Source organism: Megalops cyprinoides, chromosome 7 (assembly GCF_013368585.1).
Source record: "Megalops cyprinoides isolate fMegCyp1 chromosome 7, fMegCyp1.pri, whole genome shotgun sequence".
NCBI classification, from domain to species: domain Eukaryota; kingdom Metazoa; phylum Chordata; class Actinopteri; order Elopiformes; family Megalopidae; genus Megalops; species Megalops cyprinoides.
The window spans coordinates 11,525,501-11,553,076 of NC_050589.1; the positions used below are offsets into that span (position 1 = coordinate 11,525,501).

Here is a 27,576-nt window from a genome sequence, read left to right on the forward strand (position 1 = left end):
TTAAAAGTTCACTTTCAATTGTTTGAGAGTCGGATTTCAGCTGGGAAGATTAAAGCAGTCAGAGCTGCTTATTACCCACATTCACTGTGGGCTTAACAGGTCAAGTCTCCCCTTGAAAGCAGATGCATAGATAAGTGAAGCTTTTATTTGGGAAGGCAGGCTGCAATGTGTTATTGAGAAATATTAGTAGGTGTAATTTAGTAAGTGTAATCCTCACGGCTTGAAGGACCGTCTGCACTTGTTGTTTCGGGCATACCTCAGAGATTCGTCAGGGACGTTGCACTCTGCAGTGTGTTAATGGGCTCTGTGTTTCAGCTGGTCCCTGCAGAGTTCATCAACAGTCTTATATTTGACGGTCCTTCGAGGTTTTTTTTTTTTTTTTTTACATGAATTCGTGCATCTGTTTAGCAGATGCTCTCACTCAGAGGGCATCTCAAGGAATGCACGCTTTACCCGCAGCCCACATTTTTACTAAAGCAACACAGTGGCAATACACACATCTTTACGGCGTCGTAACAGTTCCCAAATCTGGGATTCGACCCTGTACCCTTCTGGTTTTGAAGCAGTGTAATTAAAAAAATGATGAATAATTTCTCCAGCACCAGCATAGTAGTGATAGAGCTTGTGTCCTCAGCTGCACATTACCCACCTGTCCCGCCTCCCCTGTGTCCTTCACATGGAGACCGCTTCTTCTGCTGCACACCTGCTGAGGTGAAACGGCCTGCCAGGCAGAAGCCATTAAGCCTTAAACACCCAGCTCCCTCCTAAATACAGCCCCTCTCTGAGAGAGGGGGAGAGACAGGTAGAGGGAGAGGGAGGGAGAGAGGGAGGCAGAGTTGTGGTAGGAAGCGGGAGAGAGAGAGGGATGGGGGGGGAGTTGTGGTGTGAAGTGACGGAGAGTGGGACAGAAGGAGACTGAGAGAGGGGCAGAGTTGTGCGGAGTGAGAGAGAGAGCGTAACTCTAAGCCCTGTCAGGCAGGGGCAGTGGGGGCCTCTCGCTGGAATGTTCTTGTTTGTTTCACACCCCAGCAGACAGAGGTGGGAGAGGACCTGGCTCACACTGGCGGACCATGTGCGCAGTCTTTATCCTGTTCTTATACACTTAAAATGAGCTCATACAGTCTGCTGGTCCACTCCATCTCTCTCCTCTTTCTGTCTCCTCTCTGACTCTCTGTCTCTCTCCTCTCTGTCTCCCTCCTCTCTCTCTCCTCGTGTTTCTTCTCTTCTCTCTCCGTCGGTGCGGGAGACAGCCACGGCAGCGCTGCCTTCAAAGCGGGCGTTCCGCGGGGTGTGTTTAAAGTCTGGCGTAGCAGGAAGCAGAGACGTCACCGGGCACATCCTGTAGAGCCTCTGAGTTTACCTGTGCGCCGCTGAGCGAGCCTGACGAGACACAGACAGGGTTTCGTTTCTTTCCTTTGGAAATGGAGCTGTGTCTCGTCTGCTCAGAACCTCTGTGTTTCCTGTGTATCCCTCTTTCTGCTGGAGTTTTTCGGAAGTTCCCCTCCCCAGAGGTTTGGTCAGGTACCATTCCTTACAAAGTAAAACAATTACCATGGCTTCTCTTCTACAGTAAGAGTAGTAGATGGTTGTTCTGGCTAATTTCTCACACTTTGGGACAGATGAGAAACTGATCTGGGAAGGATTGGAGGGTAGCAGAAAAGCCCAAATCTGGCTTGGTGAATGTTTAAACGTGCTGATTTATCTGTTTGACAGGGAGGCCAGATAAATGAATTGGACCTCCCTGGAAGTATGACAAATCCTGTATTACTCAGTCAAGCAGGTGTGTGTGTGTGTGTGTGTGTGTGTGTGTGTGTGTGTGTGTGTGTGCATGACTGTGTAAGAGAGAGAGGGTGTGTGTGTGTGTGTGTGTGTGTGTGTGTGTATGTACAGTGCTGGCCAAAAGTATTGGCACCCCTGCAATTCTGTCAGATAATGCTCAATTTCTCCCAGAAAATGATTGCAATTACAAATGTTTTGGTAGTAATATCTTCATTTATTTTGCTTGCAATAAAAAAACACAAAAGAGAAAGAAAAAAAAGTCAAATCAAGTATCAATTTACACAAAACTCCAAAAATGGGCCGGACAAAAGTATTGGCACCCTTTGAAAAATCATGTGATGCTTCTCTAATTTGTGTAATTAACAGCACCTGTTACTTACCTGTGACACATAACAGGTGGTGGCAATCACTAAATCACACTTGCAGCCAGTTAAAATGGATTAAAGTTGACTCAACCTCTGTCCTGTGTCCTTGTGTGTACCACATTGAGTATGGAGAAAAGAAAGAAGACCAAAGAACTGTCTGAGGACTTGAGAAGCAAAATTGTGAGGAAGCATGGGCAATCTCAAGGCTACAAGTCCATCTCCAAAGACCTGAATGTTCCTGTGTCTACCGTGCGCAGTGTCATCAATAGGTTTTAAAGCCCATGGCACTGTGGCTAACCTCCCTAGATGTGGACGGAAAAGAAAAATTGACGAGAGATTTCAACGAAAGATTGTGCGGATGGTGGATAAAGAACCTCGACTAACATCCAGACAAGTTCAAGCTGTCCTGCAGTCCGAGGGTACAACAGTGTCAACCCGTACTATCCGTCGGTGTCTGAATGAAAAGGGACTCTATGGTAGGATACCCAGGAAGACTCCACTTCTGACCCAGAGACATAAAAAAGCCAGGCTGGAGTTTGCTAAAACTTACCTGAGAAAGCCAAAAACATTTTGGAAGAATGTTCTCTGGCCAGATGAGACAAAAGTAGAGCTTTTTGGGAAAAGGCATCAACATAGAGTTTACAGGAAAAAAAACGAGGCCTTCAAAGAAAAGAACACGGTCCCCACAGTCAAACATGGCGGAGGTTCCCTGATGTTTTGGGGTTGCTTTGCTGCCTCTGGCACTGGACTGCTTGACCGTGTGCATGGCATTATGAAGTCTGAAGACTACCAACAAATTTTGCAGCGTAATGTAGGGCCCAGTGTGAGAAAGCTGGGTCTCCCTCAGAGGTCATGGGTCTTCCAGCAGGACAATGACCCAAAGCACACTTCAAAAAGCACTAGAAAATGGTTTGAGGGAAAGCACTGGAGACTTCTAAAGTGGCCAGCAATGAGTCCAGACCTGAATCCCATAACACTTGTGGAGAGATCTGAAAATGGCAGTTTGGAGAAGGCACCCTTCAAATCTCAGGGAGCTGGAGCAGTTTGCCAAAGAAGAATGGTCTAAAATTCCAGCAGAGCATTGTAAGAAACTCATTGATGGATACCGGAAGCGGTTGTTCGCAGTTATTTTGTCCAAAGGTTGTGCTACCAAGTATTAGGCTGAGGGTGCCAATACTTTTGTCCGGTCCATTTTTGGAGTTTTGTGTAAAATGATAATTGATTTAATTTTTTTTTTCATTGTCTTTTGTGTTTTTTCATTGCAAGCAAAATAAATGAAGATATTACTACCAAAACATTTGTAATTGCAATCATTTTCTGGGAGAAATTGAGCATTATCTGACAGAATTGCAGGGGTGCCAATACTTTTGGCCAGCACTGTATGTGTGTGCATGAGTGTGAGAGAGAGAGAGGCAGTATGCGTGTGAGTGCCTGTGTGCGTGTGTGTATGTATGTCTGTGTGGGAGGGTTGGTGGTGGTGGTGGCTGTACTGGTCGAGGGCAGCAGTGGGGAGCGTGCAGAGAGGGGGAGAAAGGACCAGAGGGATGTGCTGGCTCCCCTAATCACTGGGAAAGCTGCTAGATTATCCCTGTCGGAGTATCATGGGGGTTATAAACGCTCTGATGACCTCTGTCTTCCTGCTCTGTAGCCTGCAGTGCAGCTGAGTGCTCAGTGACATAAATAATGTCATAAATAATGGAAATATTAATGCAGAATTTCCTCTTCATTTCCCTGCTCGTACCTCAATTCAGACAAGAGCTTCTGTTTGTTCGTAGCTCTGTCTGCAGTGTGACTGGATTACACTTGTTGTGTGTGTGTGCGTTTGTGTGTGTATGTGAGATTGTTAGTGTGTGTGAGTATATACTGTATAAGTGTACATATATAAGCAACATGTGGATGTGTGTGTATGTGTGGGTGTGAGATGCTCAGTAGGATTATTAGCAGAAGGCACTCTGCAGTTTGTGGTGGATGGGGATGTGTAGCTGGTCACTGCCCTGCCTCAGTAAGTGTGTGAAAAAGTTTTGCCTGAATCAAGTGCTGTCAACCGCTGATGTGGAAATAGCATGGCCTGAAGTGAAGTTGATTGGCCAGTTGTTGGTGACTGGCCTCTGGATTGGGCAGTTGCTGGTGGCTACTGTTTGGTTGGGGGGGGGGGGGGGGGGGAAGCGGTCTCCAGCAGGTATAAAATGCGCTTTAGCATGCAGTAAATGTTGCGCAGCGAGCCCTGCTAGAGGCTGCCGCAGCTTAAAAGCATTCCGCCGTTTATGCGCTCCCAGCTGCACGGTGCCCGCGGTCATCGGAGGGAAAAGGTCAAGCAGGGTCACTCAGGGGTTGCCAGGCGTCTCGGAACTCCCACAGAAGTTGCCGTGGTGATGGAAACGCACCTCCAGTGCACCTTCCTTGAAGGAATTCATTTGTACACCTCCAGCTCCACTGACCTAAAACGCCGCTCGTACGTGAAAGCAAGAGAAGAGAGCGTAGTGTTGCTTACAGCTGCACGCCCAAGGAGCTGAAAAATACTGATTTGGTTTTCGTGAACAAAATTTTGTTAGACACTTTTGGAGGGTGTTACCCGTGCTGATGAAGCTGAAACCTATTTTTCTGTATGCAACAGGTTTTTTTCCTCCACAGAAGATATAAATAGATTTATGCTATAATAAAGCATATTAAGGATCACGCAATGTGCTCCATGAATTAAATGCACATGTACAGTATTTTTGTTTGGGTAAAGTACAATGCATTTCACATGTGTTCTAGGGTGTTCCATATTTTTCATTTAGGAGATTTTTTTTTTCCACGCACTCAGTCACGATTCTGGGGCTGGTATCTTGGAATGTCATATTCATGAGGGTGATTATAAAAATAATTTATGGCTTTGTCTACAGGGGAACCCTCGGAGAAGTCTGGGGGGCTCTGTGCGTATTGTGTCTTTCCCCGGGTATTGAATTCACTGCTGTTTTGCATATAGTAATTTTAGATCCAAATGGGCCTGCTAATTGTCACATTTACAAAAGTCACATTTACGGTGCCTGTCCTCCGCAGTCTCTCCCAGCTGGATGGCTACCTCCACTTTCTAGAGCACAGCTATGGGCTGAACATATTGCTTTTGTCGCTGTGAGGTCAGGTGGGGAGTGTGGGTGCTCAGTCTAACCACTCTAAAATTCTGAGCGTTGTCTGTTTTTTCATGCTTGCGCAATATTGGAAGTGTGGCACACAACTGAAATCAACAAATACTTTTGCGTAACAGTTAACAAAAAGTGAAGCGCATACAAATTGAGTGATCAATCTAGACAAATCACCAAGGATTCATTCTCCTGCAGTGTGGATATCATGACAACTAAAAAAATGGACTAAAAAAAAAAAAAAGCTAAAAAGGAACAAAAAGTTAAACACACTTCTGATGACTGCAATCAATGTTAATGTACCTGTGAGCAGAAAATAATATATACAGATAAAATAAACAGAGGAAGTGTAGTGTGTGTGGGTATGTGCAAGGATGTCTGCATGTGTATATGTGTGCGTTTGTGTGCATGCATCCGTCCATGTGTTTGTGTGTGCGCGTGCATGGCTGTGAGTGTGTGTGTGTGTGTGTGTGTACACGTCTGTGTGTTGTTCTCCTAAGCAGAGACAGATTGTTTTTCTGGAATCTGCCTCTCTGAGTTTACACAGCTGGTCCTCCACACACTGGTGTGTTTGCAGTGAGGCCCGCGGTGGACGCTCTTCCTGCTCCACAGAGGAGCGTCTGTCTGGCAGCTACTGTGGCAGACCTACACGCTCCCTTTGGGCTGCGGGTGAAAACGTCTGCTGCGTTCTCTCTCGGTCGCCCCCGGAAACCCGTTTGTGACCCCTGTCGAGGTTTAAGGCCCCGTCGCTTAGAAACAGGCCACCCGCACTCTGATTGGCTGCAGGAAAAAAGGAATTTGAAAGTTTATACTGGCACATGCACGCTGAGACGGAGAGGCCTCTCCGTCTCGCTCAGGTGAGATGTGAGTGAGGAGCATAAACACCTCTCTGTGTGGGAGAGAAAAGGAGGGAAAACAGCTGCTTCCAAACCAGGATTTAGGCTGGCTGTACCAGCACTCAGACAGCGAAGAAAAGTGTCCCGTCACTGTTTATTTTAGGGATGAAAAAAGTTCACAAAGGGTGTTAATCTGGGCAGAGCAGGGGGACGTGATACTAATGAACAGGGAGGAGAGAGAATGAGAGAGGAAAAAGAATGAGGAGAGAAAGAGGGAGGGAAGAGCAGGGGAGAGAGAGAGAGAATGCGAGAGCAGAGAGGGGGAGGTAGAAAAGAGCAGGATGATCCTCTGGCGGCAGTTTCATGGGCCCTCATTCTGATTGGACGCTGTTAAAGAAGGAAGCCGGGAAAGAGAGCAGCACACGAGCGCTGAACCCAGGGTGCTCCTGGCAGCACATGAAAGCGAGGGACCTGTCACCCCTCTGTCGGCAGCCTGGGGCTCCCTCCAGCCTGTCCTCCTGCCACTCTGCTCTGCGCGTGAAAAGCGATGACGAGGCACTCTCTCTGTTGCCCCTGGAAACCATCAAGGACAGGACACTTCAAAGAACAGCTCCCCTCTGTTTTTTAAGTGTTGCTCGTTAGTGAGCCAGTGAGGGATCTCGGGGCTAGCTGTCTTTAGTGAACATTGGAGCCCATGGTGGGGAGGGTATCCCCCACATTTTATGCTTGATAAAAAGTGTATAATTAGGAGGGAGACAGGGAATGGGCCAGAGTAGAAGACGCTATTAAACTCGAATGTGATGTGACTGTTTATTCTCCAGCCCAGTGAAAATGACCTATAACAGGTGAAGGTACTTCAGGTGCTGAAGTGTTCACAAGGCTATTGTGTAACATTGCGGGAGGTGCCGCACAGGTAAAACAATTTCTCTCACTGGTTTCAGTGGAAGTGAACCACAGTGCGATACTCATACTTGTATTGACGCACATTGCAGCACGAACTTCACATTTACGCCACAGAACACCTGAGTATATCCCTGTGTTTACTGACCAAACAACCCCAGTCTCAACCCCGCCCATCTCTTCACCTTCCAGGGGAGAGTGCTCCAGAGACATGGCGTTCAGCATAACTCACACCATCAGGGCATTGCCTGGGAGTTCATTTTCAACAAATCTTTCCCTGCTATTAACAAGTATGAGTAAAAACGTATAGTTTTACAACCCGAACTGTGTTCTGAAAAAATAAACTGCCCAAGAAGAAAAAACTTAATGAAAACCAAGTGTGTGTGTGACAGTTTTTCTTCACTGAGGGAGGAAGAAAAACACACATTTGGAAAGAGGAGAGGATTGTGGGAAGTTTGAAAGGGTTTGCTTTTTTTCAAAAGGGGATGTGAAAGAAATAGGCAGGGTTTTCAAACATTGTGGCATACATTTAATATTTTTCTCTGTTATTATTTTTTATTGCTTTGGGTCTGGTTGTTCAGTTTTTCTATTTGAATAGCCAAAAGACAGTCCAAAGAGAACTGCTTCAGAATTTTAAAATGTAGAATCAGCTTTTTATATCATATATTTCTATGGCGGAAACATTTCATTTAATCAGGAAAAATGTTATTCAGTTTGAACAACAACAAAACGTGAAAGGAAAAGGGAAGGGGGCTAAAGGATGGGGTATAAAAAAATGCCAGTGAAAAACTGCTGAGAAGGACAGAGAGAGAGGTGGTCAAAAGCCAGAGTTCATTGGTAATCCACTGTAAAACTGCTAATATTCCAGGCGCTGATGCTATGGACACACTGGGATGGAGTTTTTATCTGTACCCCTGAATCCTTTCCAAATGCTGGCTATAGGTCGCCAGTGAGTGAGCACTCTGACCTGGAAGTAGATTTAAAGGTGCTTCCTGTTTTACCTGACACACATTTTTAGCTGAAAGAGACAGAGCTTCTTTTTTGCCCGCATCTCCGTTTGCACTAAAGCTTCCTGGTTTGTGTTTGGAACGTCACAATGATGTGCAGGCTGAGACCCCTGGGTGTCTCTGAAGTGCTGCCGTTAGCCACCGCGATGCTGAAAATGAGCATCCCCGTTCAGCGGGGCCGAGTTACAGCACAGCCTCTGGGTGCAGATGCACTGAGTTAAGACTGAGGAGTGAGTGCGATGCTGATACAGCTCGTACATCACCTGTGACAGTCACTTGAACCCATGGCCTCGCTTCAGCATGACATCCAGATTTAAAAGCAGGCTCCCTGGGTTTCAGTTTGGCTGGTAATGAACTCTGCTAGCATAAGCTGAGTTCATCAAGCACCTCACGTTGCAGAGAGCAGCTGTCCCTGTAAAGCAAGGTGCAGCTTATGACAGATGTTCTGGTTTCTGCTTTTCTTGTCCCCCCACCACCACCCAACCATCACCTCTGCCACCTTTATCTCAGACAGAAAGGATTCTCTGATTTGCTCATTGGCAGGGCAGGAATGACTGAGTCTGAAGGTGCAAGCTGTGGAGCACATTCACTGGAACAGAAATGGCTTTGTGTGAAACACCCTCAGATTCTTCCCAATGTGTGTTGCTGTATGTTGTTTGTATTGTCCCTCCTGCACCCAGAGCAACTGCCTCATTTTGGGTTCAAACCCACAATTTGCCATACTCGCCTCTATTTTCTCACTCAACATACTTCGTCTTTTAAACATCAGCATACCTCTTTTTCTTATTTGTGGAGAAGTTAGGGATTGGCTCGGTTACTGCACTGATTGGTACTGCTGATTGGTTCTCCTATGCCTCACTGATGCTTGGTCCTCCTGATTGGTTCTCCTCTGCCTCATTGATGTTCGTTGCCCTTCATTAATTCTCTGTTCATCACCATGGTTATTATTGCTGGCAGGCATTAGAGGAGCCCAAGGCACAAGCAGGCCTGCAGGGAGAGATGAGAGATGATGACTCAGGAGAAGTTGTGTGGTGGAGGGCAATTACAATAGTCAGTAATATTTATATTAAATAATGTACATATAATTTTTTAAAATACTGGTAATCAGTGTGGTGATTTTATCCAGAATCGTTCCTGTATTCCTGCCAGCCTGGGCTGTAGCAGTGGCGCTTGGAGTGTGAGAGATAATCAGCTCCACATGTGCTGCGCGTCTCGCTGTGTGGCGTGGCCAACGCTGGGCCAACGTTTAACCGCTGTTTAGCCAACGCTGGCGTGGGTAAGCTCTGCCACCCACAGCCGGGTGAGGCAGAGGGGCAGAGGGAGAGAGGGAAAGAGAGAGATAGAGAGAGGGAGAGGGAGAGGGAGGGAGAGAGGGGGGAGAGGGAGAGAGACATTGATGGTTTGTGTGCAAGTTGACTGGGCTTTTATTTTTATTTTTGTTAATATTTCATTGCACACTATCCAGGAGCAGCCAGCGATTCCGCTGCAGCTGGTTGTCATTATGTTGGTATTGCTTGCGTTTCGCCATAGTCCTCTCTCAGTCTGCCTTGAAACGACCACTGTGAGGGGGTAAACTAATCTCTGGTTCCTCTGTGCCCCACCCTGCACACGTTTATACTTCAGTCATTCTGTGGCTAAATATAACCAAGGTAAAAAATTGGTTATGTATGGAGCCCCAAGTTTAGACAGAGAGGTGAGTTATCAATCCTTACGCTTGTAACTGTTGTGGATTTTTTTATCATCTGAAACAGAGATTGTGTGGCATTTAGGGTTCACTGGTAGGGGGCTGGGTTTTCTACCTGCAGGCAAACACAGCTCGGCCTGGCTGAGTTATTGTTTGTGTCCGTTATTTTCGAGGGGCCTGGTTTTTTTTTCTTCCCCCATAAATCAATATTTATGCTGTAATCTGGTAACCTTCCGCCGCTCCCCAGTTCAGGAAACAAATGTGTATCCTGATGCCGTTTGTTTTGTTTTGGCTTTTTCCCCCCCAATCCGCCTCGCCTGTTTTGTGTCTGATTTTTAGGGGGCTGCTGTTTCTGCTTTTGAAAGTGAAGCTTTGCGGTCAGATGCTAATGCACTCAGACAGGGCCAACACTTCTGTCAACAAACTCTGAGAACGCATTTCGCTTCGTTCAGATCTGTGGCGTCCCTTTTATGGAGGGAAAAATGCACGGCCCACTCGTTCATAGGAGGCTGGGCCCTTCCTCACTAATGCTCAGAGCTCTTACACTCTGTGGCTGTGGGTCTGAATGTCCTGGCTCAAGGGTCTCTATCAGAGAGGATGGACCTGGAGTCTGTTGTGGTTGAGACAGAGGGTGGTGCCGTGTGCTCTGTTTTTGAAAGCCGCTTGATGTTGTGGAGACCGCTGGCCACACCGCGGGACTGGCATACCAAAGGAGGGATGGTTCGGCTGGTTCCACACAGACACAAGGGAGGAGTCGATTAAGGAGCGACCTCTGAACTCTGTACTCTGTCTGTGTGTAAGGAAGCGTTGAGACTAGACAGCTTAGAAAGAGCTGCCATTTCCCAGACTGCCATAGAAGTAAAAAAGATGACCAAATTGTGCTCACAGCGGCTCCATTTTCTGTCTTCTAGGCCCTACAGGCTGCACGTCATTTCCTCCTTCAGCAGGCCACTGGACTCAACTCCAGCAGCAGCAACGAGGGCAAGGTGAGCCATCTCTTTTACTAACAAGCACACACACACATACACACGCGCATGCACACACAAGCCTCCAGCACCCCCATAGCTTGTCAGCTCTGCAGGCCTACACACACCTGCAGCTCCCCCTGCCTTTAAACCGGGAAATGCAGGCCGCAGACAGCAGGTGTGAGATTTCACAAGCCTCCACTCTAGACACAGCCCACACACAGGGTCAGGACAGAGTGCGTAATTAAAGGCGGAGTGCGTAGTCTGGGCAAGGGGTTGTAGAGTGCACAGAGCATGTAGTCAGGTTAAAGTGCGTAGTGTGGGCAGGGAGTGCAGTTGATGTAGAGCCCATAAACAGATTGAAGTGTGTAGTTTCAGTAGTTGGAGCAGATATAGTGCGTAGTCAGGGCAGAGTGTGTGGTCAGGGCAAACTCGCTTGCCTTTTAAATAAATCTGGCTTCTCCTTGCTTAAGATCCCGCCCCCGTATGAAAACTCACCTGGTCAAAGGGCCGGGTTTTCCTGAGTGTTAGAAAGGAGCTCCTCACTGCCTCCTCCGAGGTCCCGTACAGATTGCACGGCTCTCCCACATCTCTGCAGAGACTGGGCTCTTTGCCGAGTCTCTCTGAGAGTCTGGGTCTGGGAGATTGACAGGACTGAAATCCCGAGCCGCGCTCATGGTCCGTGAAGGGTTTCAGCAGAGAGTGCCGATGACTGTGCCTGGCCGGCTTTCTCGCCTGCTCATATTACTGTTGCATTGCTTCATGCTTTACGGTAATGGTGCTGAAAGTGAGTAATGTGTGTATTCATCAGTGTGTCACCTTCCTGTTGGTTTCCTGTCTGCTGCCTCCTTTTTGTGTCCGGCTCTGCCTCCCCGCTCTCCCAGCATTAAGCAGATGTTACGACTCCCGTGGAGCAGTCTTTGTTTCTGGCTTCTGAAAACATTGTGGACTGCAGTGTATGTATAAAACCTGAGAAAGAGTGCTGAAAGAGTACAATAAGCTAACACATAAGGACTTAATTGTCTTTGATGATGGCAGATGAGGTGATACATGGGTAAAAGCATTCATCACGTCAAATTCTCAGCCTTTATGTTGCACTCTGGTGTATATCAGCCAGTAGCCATACCACCCTATAACCTTCTGGTAGCTGAAGCTAAATAGGGCCTCTTTTTGGTAGTATGGGATGGGGTGCAGGTTGCTGCTGGATGTGGTGGCTGTTGGCCAGCAGGAGGCAGCCTTGTCAGTCTACCAAGCAGAAAAGCCAATGGCCTGATACCATGATGGGGACACTGTGCTGTGGGAGGCACTGCAGTCTGAACTCTCTCCGTGGTCATTAAAGACTTCATGCCACTTGTTTAAAAGAGTAGGGGCATTGCCACCTTTTCCCTGGTCAAATTCTGAACCTGGCTCTCTTAATCTGGCCACCTAATCACACACAGATACAGACACACACACACACACACACACACACACACACACAACCACACACACACACACACACACAATTGGCTGAATTCCCCACCCTCCCTGTCTCCGAGGGTCCTCATTGTGAATGAGAAATGAGTTCTCCGTTTCCCTTCCTGCTGAAATAAAGGCTAATGAATGAGAATTGCAGGGGTTTCATGACTCACTGTACGCTGGCGTCTGTGGCTGGAGCAGGCCACAGCGTGTCCCAGCTGTAGAACACAGGCAAGCAGTTAGAGAGAGGGAGGGGGCCAGAGAGAGATGCTGGCTTTTATGTGTGGTAATCCTCATTAATAAACGGGCAGTGTGGACTGACCATTTAAGAGCTGGTGCTGAGAGGTTTTCATTGCATCATGTAACCTCATTACTGACTCATGTGTTTAACAAGCAAACCACTGTTAGATATTGGAATTAGTATTAGATGAAATTCCCCTGGACAGCAGTGGGAGTAATTGGCAAGACCGCAAACTTTCGCCGAAATCGGTGTGAGACTCTTTCACACATACAGGCAGCAGGAAGGGGTGCAGGCTTCATATTGTGGTTGAACCTCTTGGACTGTTAGATGATTTTGTTTGGAGGAACTGTTCCAGCTGAGATTGTGCTTGGTAAATGATGGATAAAGACTGTGAAACCACTGCTAGAAAATGTTTCCAAAGTTAACAGCATATTGCTTTCATGTAGATTGCTTACACACAAAACCCATACCTCTCTGGACAATGGGTGTTAAAATCTCACTAAATGTTCATTGGCTTCTGTCCTTTCCTGTTATGCAGATGGGAATGTCCCATTTGTAGACACATTTTAGTTTGCCCAGTTCTTTTCTTTCTCATTTCTTTGCTTGGTGCAGTTCTGGGTTTGACGGGACCCACTGAGTGTTTGAAATGACAGGACAGAGAGTCAGAAAGGCAACACAAGCCCAAGGGAGAGGGACGTTGGACCTGCCTGTCAGTTTCGGCTCTAGCAATGAAGCGTAAAAAACTTCCATTTTTATTTGATTTTATTTTGGTGAGTGAAATGTATAAGGAATTGGCTTTGATGACAGCCTTTCCCAGCTCTCCCCTGCAGTAATCTCTGCTGCGTTTTCGGCAGGAGCACATTGGCATTTTCGCTCTCGGGACAGGGGCGCGTCGGACAGAACGCCGTTTTTTTTTCGAGCGGGGGATTTTCCACTTGAGCTCACCCTTCCGAGGGCGTCCTCGTGGCACGGCTTTTCTGTTGGTGTCAGGAAGTGGGCCTTTGTCAGGGTTTTGGACGAGCCTCAGCGAAAATCCGCCCGAGGCAGCGGAACGTAGGCTGTCTGGTCCTGCCCTATGTCTTTCAGCGCCACCCCAGAGCTCAGAGTAACACAGAGCAGAGCCCCCAGCACCCGAGCTACAGCCAGGCCCCGTATGGGCTGTGTGTTTCCCAGTGTGAAGCACAGCCGTTTACTGTAGGATTGGACACTAAGCCCTGAAGTTTCCACATGCTCCTCTGGCCGCAGTCTCCTCTACTGAGTGACATTGACCCTTGACCCTTGACCCTTGGTGTCACTTGGTAACTGTTTCGACATTCTGTGCATGTGTGCAGCTCAAGTGCTCTGAAACAAGATGACTGGCCGGAGCAGATGTGGCGCGATAAAGCCACTCCATTCACTGTTCCCATGAGGTCTGAGGGACACAGACCTCACATAGGACTCCAGGCTTGTGCTGGGGGGGTCGGAGAGGACTGTCCATCTGTGGCTGTGGGGCTGAGGGCACAGTGCACTGTGTGTCCCTGATCCGACTTTACACATGGCCCTAATACATTTGTATTTACGCTGTTATTACTCAGTAACTACACATTATTGTGTAGATCTTACAGTTGCTAAACCTGTTCATGGCTTGTGTAACTATGCTTGTGTAACAACAATTCTGAGTATGCACACATTAGTTACACAGCAGTTACCGTGTAGATACAGTGTAATGCGCTGGTATTAGTACCACCAAACTGGTACTGAAGCCTTTATCTAGGGCTGAGTACACTCCTCTCATTCTACCTGCTGTCACATTTCTACAAGAGGCTCAGCATTCAAGGCTGCTGTGGCACTGTTCCACTTAGAATTTGAACCCACAACCCTCAGGCCACAAGTTGGGATTCCTAACCATTACTTGACTTGAACCTCACCAGGCCCAGCTCACAGGCTCTAAAAATGTTTTTTTTTTGTCAGATCTAATTGTCATTTGTTCCTGTGCATTGTGTTTGATAGAGAGTACAAAGTAATACCTACAGTAGGAGCTTTCAGAGTCAGCGATGCATCTCCTCACAACCGAGGCCATGTCTTATTTTAAGCTTGAAGTACCAAAAATAATTTAATCATCAGTGCCTTTCAGGTCCCCGCAGTGGGGGAAAAGCAGTTGCCTCTTCCGCACTAATCTGGAAGCCAGAGGCGTGTATCTTTTTTTTTTAATTAAGTAAAACTGACAGGGACAGACACAAACATTAACCCGTTTAATACGTGCCAAACTTCAAATCGCTCCTCTCTCACCCGGTCTATTCACATCCCAACAAAAGGTGAAAAATAATTTATGCCAGCAGACAAAGCAGGATGAAAATGCGACTTAAGGTGGGGTGCTTTTTTTGGCGGTCGTCACACTGCTGACGGCGACGCCTTTGTTTGGGTGTGCGGTCCTGCGAGCGCAGCCCAGAGTCCCGAGCCCCGCCCCGGCGTGCTTAATCGCCTGCCCTTTGTGCTGTTAGATTACGGGGGCAATTAATGACACCCAACCTCCTCAGCCGGGGATTCAACACGCTCCCCGTCCCAGAAGCCACGGGGGAAAAAAAAGTTGTTGTTGCTGCGGTAATTATAACGCCTACAGTGTGTAAATGTCAGTGGATGTGTGTGTGTGTGTGTGTGTGTATAAATAATATGTGTGACTTGACACACTGAAGAATGGGATTCACGGGAGCGGGTAATTATAGGGTCTCATTTCAGATTTCTCAGATGACAAATGACAACGCAGACAATCGAGCGGGACACCAGGATTTCCCCGTGCCACCATATGGTCCGACAGATGTAGTTTCTTATTTCTTTTGCTAATCTATGGTGAATACTGTATAGCTTTTATCTTGTAGTCCCTGAAGCATTTTTACAGTTTTAATACCACAACATGACAATGGTAATGGTACAGATAAAAGCAAGCTATAATATTGTTGGGAATGTATGTATCAATTATCTGAATAACAGAAGAAGAATGTGATTGGTTGCCTTGGCCCTGGACCTGGGTCTTTAGCTTGGTGATACCTCTTGGTGTGTAGACCACTCCCCAGTTGCAGTTAGAAACCCACAGGAGTCCATTGTAGTTCCCATTGGTGCATGAGGCTTTGATACTGAACATGGATGCCCATTCGTCAGCTCGGGTACCTGCAGGAGTGTATACAGACAGAGCATGAAAGAGCATGTGACGCCATATGTACTGTGAAATCACTCCCTATGGTAAGAACAAAAGCATGAACAGTTTCCCTGGGTCTTCTTCACATCCTACAGACCAGACCTCTTTGTGGAGCTTTGAAACAAACTGCAAACCTACCTCAGTTACACATCTAAATGTACCAGTCTTTCAAGCCCCCTACGTTCCTCTTTATGTGTTGTTATACGTGCTTGTCTCTCACGTCTCTGTACCGGTGTGTGTGTGTGTGTGTGTGTGTGTGTGGGTGTGTGTGTGTGTGTGTGTGTGTGTGTGTGTGTGTGGGTGTGTGTGTGTGTGTTGGCATATGTAACCCTCTCTCACCCTGCAGCGGTTTGTGTTTGCGGGTGTAAATGTCAGTGTGCTCCACCCCATGCAGGTCCCTGTGTCCATGGCGATGCTGACCCCCCAGATGATCATGCCTCAGCTACAGCAGATGCTGACCCCCCCTCAGATTCAGGCCCTCATGCTCCAACAGGTAACACCCCCCCCCCCTCCTCCTCACTGCCAGCCTGACCCCAGGTCAGTGTCATGCCTCAGTCACCACAAACGGCTCTATTGGTCAAGCAGGTGCTATTATCCAGCCACATGCATACAGTAACTCACAATTTCCTGACTGTTTATACAGGTGCATATTTACTGAAGGTGTTCATGTTGAGGACTTTTCTCATAAGTACAATGGCAGTGCCTGCTCAGGCCAGGATTGGAACCTGCAACCTCTGGCTCAGAGACAAAATTCATAACCACAACACTACCCTGCTGTTAGAACAGCTGTACACTGTTAGACATTTTATCAGAGTGACCTCATTAATATACAGTCAGATTAGCTAAAGATATGTCCATGTTTCAATTATTCAGGGACTCACTGACAGAAAAATAACAACTGTACGTGTTATTTTGACTACTGTGAGGTTGTTTGAATAGGGGGAAAATGAGCTTTGATCACAGGGCTGTGTGATAGTGTTGTTTGGGGAGGGACTGGTGTTATGTGATGTAATTCTGCAAAAGGAACAGACTGTCTGGCACATCCTTCACACGTCTCTCAACTATTTCACACTGCACTGATGGTAGGTCTGGGCCCACCCTGTGACCTCTGACCCCTATATCTACAGAAATACTTATTTTGTTGTTCCCACATTCTGCTGCAGACAAGTGAACATTATTTCGGATAGATGTTTGTTTTTTCTTTACCATGTCTGAAATTCTGTATAGTTTCACATAGTATATGTGTATGTGTCTACTTTCACTAGCTTTAATAGCCTTTTAGCTTCTCCTAAAAGGTGTGAGACATAGAACATGTGTGCGTGACTCTGTGAGTGCGCCTGTGTGTGCGTGAGTGTGTGAATGTTCCTGTGTGTGTGCGTGAGTTTGTGAATGTTCCTGTGTGTGTGCATGAGTGTGTGAATGTGCCTGTGTGTGCGTGAGTGTGTGAATGTGCCTGTGTGTGTGTTCCCTGCGTGCGTGCATGCGTGTGCGTGCACGTGCGTGTGTGTACGCGTGCGTGCGCGCGCACGCGTGCAGCCGCTCTCTCTGACAGGCGTGGCTGCAGCTGAACAGCTGTCAGGGCTCAGGGTCGGGTTTGAGCTCGGCCGCAGCATCACAGGAAAGATTGACTGTGCCCCCTGCAGTTACATAACCCCTGAAGACTGATATTTTGTGCTCTTATCAAAGGCAGGGCGCCCTGGGTGTGAGCGGCATTATACGCACGATAACAATGACTCATTTTTATTGTGCTGGCTGTCCCCGGCTGCGCAGCTCCTTTGTCTGCCCGTCCGTGTGATATTATGTTTTTATCAACATGAACTTCCTTCTTGGAGCGGTCACACACGAAAGGGGAGATTGCAATCTTAATGGGACTTCCTGTTTAAATGAACGGTTTGAAAGTAAAACAAACAAGCCCGACCTGTCCGTGATCTTGTGGTTTGCCAGATGTACATTGTGCAGTGTGCTGAGAACAGTCAGACTGATCTCAGGTCAGTCCAGTCCAAAATGATACGAAGCTTGTAAAGTTGGCCAAAAAATGATACTGTACTATTCTAAAAATAATAAAAAACAAGGTTCTGTTCAGACATTTCAATGTTTTATGCTGATGCCAGTTTATGCTAATACATCATTTAAATGACAGAATTCATAAAAATGTACAACACATTAAAAAAAATAATTTTAAAGTCATACCCTGAGGATTCTGCTATTTCTGTACTTTGTTGCATACATTACTATATAGAACTCCTTGGATTTAGGTGCCGCATCTAGTGACTGGGTGTAAGATTGAGATCTGTTTAGGAAGAGAGGACTGTATTGTCTTTTCAGCTTCCAAACATCCACTGGTCCACTGCAGTTTCCCACACGCATACATACACATAATCACCTTTGCTAAGCTACATGGTTAACATTTTGTTCCATGCTACAATGTGCATGTGGCCGCTTGCACAAAATCATGTCTGTTACTGTCCATTTTCCCCCTTCCAGAGATCACATGGTCATCACTGAATCACAAAAGCAAAGAAAAGCAAATCGTTGCTATTGGTTCAAAGAATAGTCCAGTCAGTGATTGACAGGTCAGAGCAGCTCTACCCAATAAGAGTTTCGCAATTGGTTGAGCTTTAACAGTCTTTCAAAGAAACGGTAAACATTCTTTTAAATTATTATTTTTACATCCCCCAAAGGGGGAACAACTCGTTTAGTCATGTCCTGATTTTTTCTCTCTTCCATCCAAAGCCAGTTTTAGAGAGGATGTTTTCTTCTGGTGAGTTGTTGTTTTAGGCCTAACATGTCAGCATTTTTTGCACTTCAGTGCTTGTTGTTTATCACCCGGAGTACAACTGTAAGATAACACCCTTATTTTTTGGCAATCCGCCTGACAGCACAGCGAATCAAACTCTTCAAAGGTACCCCAGCCTGTTCAGCTCTGCAGATCCATTACTTGCAGCTCTCAGAAGAGAAATCTGGGACAGAGACCGATTTGCTCTGGCTGTCAGTAAGAAAAGAAGGGCCATCTGTTGAACAGGAAGTTGGCCTCTGTGCCATCTGCTGAACAGGAAGTTGGCCTCTGTTCCATCTGTATAACAGGGGGTTGGCCTCTGTGCTGAACTGTAATAAGGTGAAATGAAATGCAGCACTGATGGTAGCAAAAAAACACACAAACATGTGTACGCACACATACACACACATGGTGTCAGGCCAGATGTCCACGCCCAGGTAGTTGATCGGCAGGGGAAGGGCCAGGGCAGGCTCTCCCATCTATACAAGTTCTTTTACTTTTGAAAGGTGGTGGTGTTTCATTCTGAGTAATTGTGGCCTGTATCCCTCTCCCTCTCTCCTCCCTCTCCCTCTCCCTCTCCTTCTCTTTCTCCCTCTCCCTCTCTCCTCTGTACCTCTTGCCTCTCCTCTCTCCTCTAGCTGCAGGAGTTTTATAAGAAGCAGCAGGAGCAGCTGCATGTGCAGCTCCTATCTCAGCAGCAGCAGCGAGCAGCAGGGAAGCAGAGTAAAGAGGTGTGTTTTACATGCACACACACACACATATACGCACACATACAAACACTCTCTCTCACTCACTCACTCACTCTCACACACACACACACTCACTCACTCAGTCAGTCACTCACTCACTCTCTCTCTCTCTCTCTTTCTCTCTCTCTCTCTCTCACACACACACACACACACACACACACACACACACGCATAAACACACACTCACTCTCTCTCATACACACACACACACACACACACATACACTCACACTCTCTCTCTCTCTCACTCACTCACTCACTCACTCACTCACACACACACACACACACACACACACACACACACACACACACTCACTCTCTCTCATACACACACACATACACTCACACTCTCTCTCTCTCTCTCTCTCTCACACACACACACACACACACACTCACTCTCTCTCATACACACACACACACACATACACACACACACACACACACACACACACATACACACACACACACACACACACACACACACACACACACATACACACACACACACACACACACACACACATTTCTGTAATGCGCTGGTGTTTGCTAGGTTCATTTTTTTCATCAGTCAGTGTTGGCAGTCTCATTGCAGTTCTGCTGTTATGAATTCATTCTGTTGTCTGATAGAATCCCCTCCCTCCTAAACAGCACTAACAAGGGACAGTAAAAGTCTGAATCCCAGCCTGTCTGAATCCCAACCTAAGGGCCAAACCTCTGAGAAAGGTGTGAAGAACAGATCCCCACTCCTCAGAAGTGCTGGAGGATTAGAGGTCTCATGACTAATAGAGCAAAAATAAATACATAAAACAATAATGGCAAAAAACACAAGCTGACCTCACTCTGGGCTTAAGGAGTTTTAGTGACTGCTTTCCCCCTCATACCTGCACCAGCAGCAGAATTTAAAGGGGAAGATGACAGATGCAATGAGCAGTGGAGGAGCAGTCGCTGAAAGGAGACCAGCCATTGTATTTTCAGCAGTGAAGCATTCATGCACTAACTGCGTGAGGTGTATCCTGGCTGTGTCCAGGGAAAAGCCAAGAATAGACGATGCAGTCTCATCCTCAGTGTAGCCCTAATAATAGCTGATACAGGCTTCCTGTGAGTTTGCTGTAATTAATGGTCAAAGTCGGTGTTTGCATGAATGCATCTGGGCATTGTAGATCTCCCCTCAGACACTTACAAGCCTCTATAAGTGAGTTCGGGATGGCCTATGACCTGTGACCTGTGAGTCAGTTACAGACAGGTCAGAAGATTATTGCCAGAATTGTATTCGGTGTGGAGTTTCTCACCGAGTCTAGCTGACGACGACGGCCGCCAACAACCAACGAAAAATGAGAAAGACTGACAGTGTTCCAGCAGCTGTGTCAGACGAGGGGTAGAGAGGCAGCTGTGGGAGAAGACACAATGACAAGCAGACATGAGCACCAAGTAAACATCACACTGGACCAAAGCCAGGAACGAGGCGCTCGTGGAGCTGTGGGGAGAATATGCCTGTTTTACATGACTTATGTGTTTTATTTGACTATCTGCTGGGATGGAGCCACCATGACAAACAACGCAAGTGCAAAAAGTAGAAGGAAGTGCCTATGTGGCTTCATAGAAATGGGAGCTGATTTTGCTTACGGTCTTTACTTTAAAACCCCCGAGCAAGCTGACAAAACAATAGCGGGCCTGATAGTTGTGTATGAATTACCATAGCAGGATTCTGAGGTAGTGACACACACTGCCAGCTTCCTGATTTCAAAACCCATGTCATGATTCAGCTCTGACTCCTCCTCCAACTCATGCAGCTTTAAGGGTACAGTCACGGTATGCTTGCTTAGGTTTGAAAAAAAAAAAGAAATTATGGCATCATGTTCTCCAGACTCAAAATCAGGTTGTGGTGTATAGCATCCCAGATAATGCTTGTTTTTCCACATACTTTGGTGCATTTCTCTGTGATAATTAGATTGGAAGTAGAAACCCAGACACATGCGTGATTTTAATGTTTTTTTTTTTTTAAGTTTTTTTAAGGAGATTTGACATGTTTAGTGCCTCAGGCCACATATTTATGCTTAAATAATTTAGCATAACGACAAAAACATTCGTGGTCAAATGTTGGAGTGGGAGTGTTGCTGATGGCTCTTGGCTCCTCAGTGTACGTGTTATAGACTGACTCCAACTGCCGTCTGCCGCTAAAGATGTGTGTTCCAGACAGCACCCTCACTGCTGTAATAGGCAGTAACACTGAGATGAGGAATTTAACAACAGAAAATAAATGGTTTCTGTGGGATGGGGGTCTGTGATAGAGACAGGAGGGGGGAGCTTTAATACATCTGCAGCTATCACACTTCACACTCACCTCTAAATGGAGCCAGAGCTACGACTTTGTGTGTGTGTGTGTGTGTGTGTGTACGTGCATAACCATATATTCATGAATGTGTCAGTTTATTACTTTTACATATGGATCAGGTGTGAATGAGATATAGTGAGGGGAGCCTGTTGTCCTATATGCACAACATCCCGTTCCCCCCCCCCCCCCCCCCCCAAATTCCCTCATTTATGCCCCACTGTGTGGGACTTATCTCCCTCCTGATAAAAGCTGTAATTCACCGGAGAAAACATCAAAAGTGCAACACTGGAAAAGCCGTCACGTAAAACTAACGAGAAAAATCGTTCATCAAACAGACACTCCCCGGCTCTATCTCCAGATGTCTCACGGCCGGTACCAGTCATCTCATAGCGCTCTCTCTAAAGAAGGAAGGAGGGTGTGATATCGGGCTGCTGAACTCTCTCTCTCTCTTCACCTCCTTTTTTACGTTTTCCAGACATATCCCGACAGTCGACTGAAACGGCGCCACATTTCGCTCAGTCTTATCATCAGAATTATGTCCATAATAAAGCAGCTGGACCGTTTCATAGTGTTCACGAGACAGCGTGGGGGGGGGGTCATCAGTTATCTGTTCTTTATTTCGTCAGACTACATCGCAGTTAACCATAAAACAAAAACAATGCAATATTCCATGAATTAATCATCATTTAATACGTTAATAACTTGCGTTGTTGTGCCTGTCCTGAAGGTGACATGACTCCCCCTTTACAGATGACTCTCCTGGAGCAGATTTTACGAATTTAAGTTCGTCATTGTTCGATGAGCAGGTAATTTCGGAGCTAAATAATTGGCGAAAATTAAATTGTTTAGGACAATCACTGCAAGACATTAAACTGGTATTATAATTCACACATCGCTTTTTAGGTTAATGATCAATTAACGAGATCTTAATATAAACTGTTGCCAAAGAAACTCAACTTTTGTCACTGGTGAGATCACTCCGGGCTTCTGCAGAACATGAGTTAGAATTAGCTCCGGGTTGTTTGTGACTTCCCGTGTTGTTGCCTGGTTACGATAGCCTAATTTTGGGGTATCCGGAGAACGTTTCTTGGAGGACCCGAACAAGCTGTCCCCCCCCACCCCAAGACATTCTGGAAGATTCCCTCGGGCTTCTTCTTGCATACGGTGTTTGTCCGATGACTGCGTGGAGGACATGACAGAATATTAACAGAATATTGTATAAACTGCCAGCTGCCAGACGTGGAGATTTTTTTTGAAGTTGAGAACAAACGGCGGAGGAGTCGCTGCGCTCCCCGTTTCTCCTGCAGACTGGGGGGAGCGCAGGCGGGGTCATACAGAGTTCATTCGTTAGCGAGGGAGAAAAGAGCGCTTTGCTTTGCCGCACAACCCTGCGCAAATATCCGCTGCAAAAAAACAAACAACGCGTGTTGTAGATATGCATGGAGGTAAGTAAATTCTGTTTCAAAGGCAAGACTGACAGCGTGCGCTGAAATAAAGATAAGAGCGCAGACATCTCTGGGTACAGGTTGTTCCCAGGGCGTAGATGTTTTTCTGTTGACCATAATTAGAGGGGGCACCTGTGTGTTTCAAAGGCTTGGGATTTAACTTCTATAAGGGTGTGTATGGCGGGTTGGCATGGCAATGCAGAAAAAATAAACATGCTGCGAGTTTCCCAGCGCAGCGATGTTTACATCACCGCGGCTTTACGGAAAGACAGCATTGTTTCTTACAATAGGTGGCGTCCAGTTGGACGTATGTACATTAATGAGCTGACATCACTCGGTGACCTTCCTCTGTGCGAGTGTTTGCACTGAGGCAGGGCGCAGGTGCTGGGGAAACGGGGGCTGTAGCCTGGACAATGACAGACAGTTAAAAATGATTCTCCTGCTTTATTGTATATATTCACCTTGGGCAAACTCATCTGAGTTTAAAATGAACATATTTCTCTCTCTGTACCCTCCCTCCCTCTATTTTTCTCTCTCCTCTTCTATGTCTCTCTCTGTCCCTCCCTCATTCTTTTTCTCACTCCTTCCCTCTCTCACTCCCTACTCTCTCTCCCTATCCCACCCTCTTCCTTCTCCTCTTTCTTCCTCCCTTTCTCTCACATCTTTCCTCCCTCTTTCTCCCCCTGCCTCTCTCCCTCCCTCCCTCTCTCCTCTCTTCCCTCTCCCTCTCTCTTTCTCTCTCTCTCCCCACTCTTTCTCCCCCCCTCTCTCTCTCTCTCTCCCTCCCTCTCTCTCTCTCCTCTCTTCCCTCTCCCTCTCCCTCTCTCTTTCTCTCTCTCTCCCCACTCTTTCTCCCCCCCCTCTCTCTCTGTCTCTCCCTCTCTCTCTCTCTCCCACTCTCTGTCTCTCCCTCTCTCTCTCTCTCTCTGTCTCTCCCTCTCCCCCCCCCCCCCCCCCTCTCTCTCTCTCTCTCTCTCTCTCTCACCCCCCCCCCAGCAGTTGGCGTTCCAGCAGCAGTTGATGCAGATGCAGCAGCAGCACTTCCTGAACCTGCAACGGCAGGGCCTGGCGGGGCTTTCATCCGGCCCAGGGGCGGGGCCTATCCCCAACCTGCAGCAAGGTGAGCATTTGCAGGGACGACCCATTCATTAATTTGTAATGTTCATCTATCCACCTATTCACTTAATCAGTTCGCTCGCTCTTTTTTTATCCATTCACCCGTCCATCGCTCTAGCCACCCAGTCAGTGATGAATCATCTCGTTCATGCTCTTCATCTCTCTGCACAGCTGTTGGTTCGGTTTGTGTTTGTTTGTCCGTTCTGCCGGTCTGTTTTCTCCCAGCTGAGCCTCCATGTGACACACACGAGCAGCATGCCGGTTCCCCTGAGCGCCACCCCTGATGGAATAACAGGCTGGGTTGTGAGCTGCTTTGAAAGGGTCTGCTGCAGGTGAACTGGGCGAGCAGGCCTGCAGCAGGTGCGGGAGGGTGATCTCCCATGCGTGACGTGACTGATGTCTATCAGGCTCCGCTTCCTCTCCGCTGTATCACTACAGCCTTCAGCCTGAGTCATTACTCCAGGTTGCATCACAGGCACCCCTGCTTATTCCAGCCCCCGACTCCCCCTGGTGGGCAGGGGTGCTACTGCAGCTAACTGTGATTCTCTGAGACTAATCCACTCCAAGCCTTTCTTTGTAAAGGCCTGTGGGCTGTTGGAATGAGGCTTCGGCCATGCACTTGAGCCGGTGCGGCAGGTTACATAAATGTAAGGGCAGTGATCCTGACACAGCACGGCTCGGCCCTTCTCGGCACCAGACTGCTGCTAAATGCGGCAGCATCCCCCCCTCCTCCCCGGCCTGGCCTTGCAGGGGTCTGACCGCCTCACTAATTGACCCTCGCAATTGGTGTGAGGGCATGGCGCTTTTAATATGTGTAATTCCAGTCCCGTGGCTCTCCTCCAAATCCAGCAATCAAGCCCTCAGCCGTCTGCCTAATCTAATAGTCAGGGATGAGACGCCCCCCAACCCCCCCTCCCAGCTCCCCAGCCCCCCCAACCCCTCGAGAGAAAACCCCAGGCTCGTGCACTTGGCCACATGTGAAGCTTGTTAACGTAATCAGGCCGTAAAAAGATAAAAGGGGGCGGCTGATTGGTGGGTTTGTGGAAGGCAGTAAGCGGGGTAATGGGTAAAATATGCCACACATGCTCGGAGCTCCAGGGAGGGAGGGGAGCTGAGGGTGGGGTGTGGCAGGGAGGGCCGGGACAGCGCAGGATGGGCATGGAGGATTTCAGTGTTTATTTCAGAAATGCGACTCGCCGTTAGACATAACAGCTAAATATAAACTCTGCTATTTTTATGAACCTGCCTAGATTACCACTCTAAAATGTGAGATCCTCTGACCCAAATGATTTAATGATGGTGCAGTGGCAGATTCTTCTATTGCTTTTCCATATTTGAAAAAATAATAAATAAAATAATCAAAGGATAGGTCACTTTTACACAGCATTTCCTTTTAAGGGAATAAACTCCAGTTAGTGCGTCATTTTATGAAAACAACGGAGTGGTTTGTAATCAGATCTTCAGAGTCCTGTTAAGGAAAAATCAGGAGTGGCTTGCTTTGACTGGCTGAAATATGCGTGGAAATCCTAAAAACCTCAACACAGGATATAGTTATGTGTTCACCGGTTGTTTATGCTACTTTGTGTATCCTTTGTTTTATATGACCTCCTGTGTCAGAAATAGCACCAGATTGTAACCTGGCTGGTTCGTGCAAGTCACAAGCAGAGAGATCAGGTTTGGGGGAGTGAGAGAGTGTAGTGGACAGGGATCTGGCCTTAAAACCAGAGGGTTATGGGTTTAAATCCTATGGGGATAACTGGTGTTGTATCTTACTGTATATAAAAAGTAGGAATGATAATAGTAACCAGGTGAGTTTCAGAATGACCACACCAGAACATGAAAGCTAACGCTATCAGGAAATTCCAAGGCTAAAGCTGTGCTGCTTGGCAGGGTTGATTTGCAGGTGCTGCTCTTGATCTGTCATGTATCTCAGTCTAAAGAAAGGAAAGGCCTCCTTCTGTTTAATAGCCCAGATTTTTGTTCCTTTTTCTGCGGTATTTTTCTAGGTTATAAAGATGCCCGTGTGCTGGAAATCTCAGAGGCCTGTTAGAAAGACAGCCCTAGAGAGAGCTGGGACAGCTGCACAGTCGGGGAATGTGATTTTTCTGACAGCTGTAAACCTCTGTCGTTGGCCTCTCGCTGGCAGGCCGCGCTCCGGCTGTGTTGTTGTCAGACGGGCCTGAGGGACAATAGCCTGCGGTCTCTGAGAGTCGCCCCGTATGTCCCGTGGCATGGAGCTAGGAATTCCCCGGCATTCTCTCTGAGGAGTGTGCCATTGTGGCGGGCCAGCCGACCGTACACATTCTTCAGGGCAGTCAGGCTTGCTAGACTCAACTCCACCAGTTTACAATTTATATTTTGTCAGAATTTTGTGATTTTTTTTTTTTTTTTTTTTTTTTAAATGATGACTTGTTCCAGGGTTGGAGGGGTGTCCAATAAAGATCTTCATTGCAGCTGCTAGAAGATCAAACTCAAATCTGAATTGTTTCCCACGCTCTTCCTTGTGAGATGAAAACAGACCTTCCCAAACGCCAGTTTTTTCGTTTTTTTTTTTTTTCTGAGAGCTGGTGCAGGTGACCTTAGAGGCCGAAGTGATTTTGTCCAACTTTGCGCAATTTCTGGAATGATTCTCGCACATTTAATTATTTAAAAACAGACAGGCGTGTTAGAGAGACTATATACTGAGCTTTCTTTATTATACTTAATACATACAGTTTCTGTATCATGAAAAATTCCCCAGCCAATACTATGTTGTGAAACTTTTGTCCTGATTAGTTTAATGTTAGTGGGTCATGAAGTGGCCCTACACTGAATCACAGGCAGGTGTTGGAGAAGGGCGTGGCCATGCTGCCGGCAGTAGATGTCGTGTAAACATCTCCAGCCACACCATTAGGGTGTTTAAGCTCCTCCTCCAGGGCGTCGTGGGGACAGCAGGAGGCATACTGCATGTGCATCTGTAATCTGTGGGTAAGAAAGTCATGTGACCTACCATTCACTGCCGTGTTGTCATGGTGACCAGGGCGGGCCCCTAAACCCGCGTACAGAGGGGCCCCCGTCCCTGTGAAGTGACTGGCTCTGTTTTGACAGGGTCGGGACCTGGAATGCGGACACGCCAGACGCAATATTTGGATAGCCATTAATTCACAGACGGGTGATGGCAGTGTAGCCGGCCCCACCTCTCAGGGGAAAGGCTCTTTCCAGACACTGGGCGCCCCCCTCCCCTCAATTAATGAAGTTACGAAGAGTGATTGCAAATGCGTGGGTTTGGTTGAAGAGGTTTCAGGATAAATATGAGCTGTAAGGAATCGTTAGCTGTGAGGGATCATTAGCTTCCTCTCATTGCAGACTCTTGCACTCTTGTCTCCTGAGTGATGGATGTGTTTCACCCCTAGCTGTCACAACGGCAGTGTCAGTGCTGGGAGAAATATCTCCTCACAGTATAGGACGTGTGCTCTCATGTAGCATGGGTTCGAAGCAGGAGTTTGGAGGGCGAAGATTTCCTCTGACTCATCGAACTGTCCCAGCAGACAATCATAACACACATTTCCAAGGAACCATACAGGTCAGACGTCAAAACTGTTAGTCAGAAAAGAGTAGTAGACTGATAAATTAGAGGAAATGTGCTTTTTT

At 47.2% G+C, this 27,576-nt stretch overlaps 1 protein-coding gene across 1 annotated transcript in view; it reads left to right on the forward strand.

Moving 5' to 3' along the window:
- The window catches only part of LOC118780498 (forkhead box protein P4-like), a 69,985-nt gene that overhangs the window by 30,531 nt on the left and 11,878 nt on the right, over positions 1–27,576 (forward strand). The window contains exons 3-7 of the mRNA XM_036533021.1: positions 10,605–10,684; positions 15,914–16,022; positions 18,944–19,040; positions 22,704–22,723; positions 23,830–23,950. Of these exons, the coding sequence (XP_036388914.1) occupies positions 10,605–10,684; positions 15,914–16,022; positions 18,944–19,040; positions 22,704–22,723; positions 23,830–23,950 (427 nt within the window). The remainder of the gene's footprint in view (positions 1–10,604; positions 10,685–15,913; positions 16,023–18,943; positions 19,041–22,703; positions 22,724–23,829; positions 23,951–27,576) is intronic.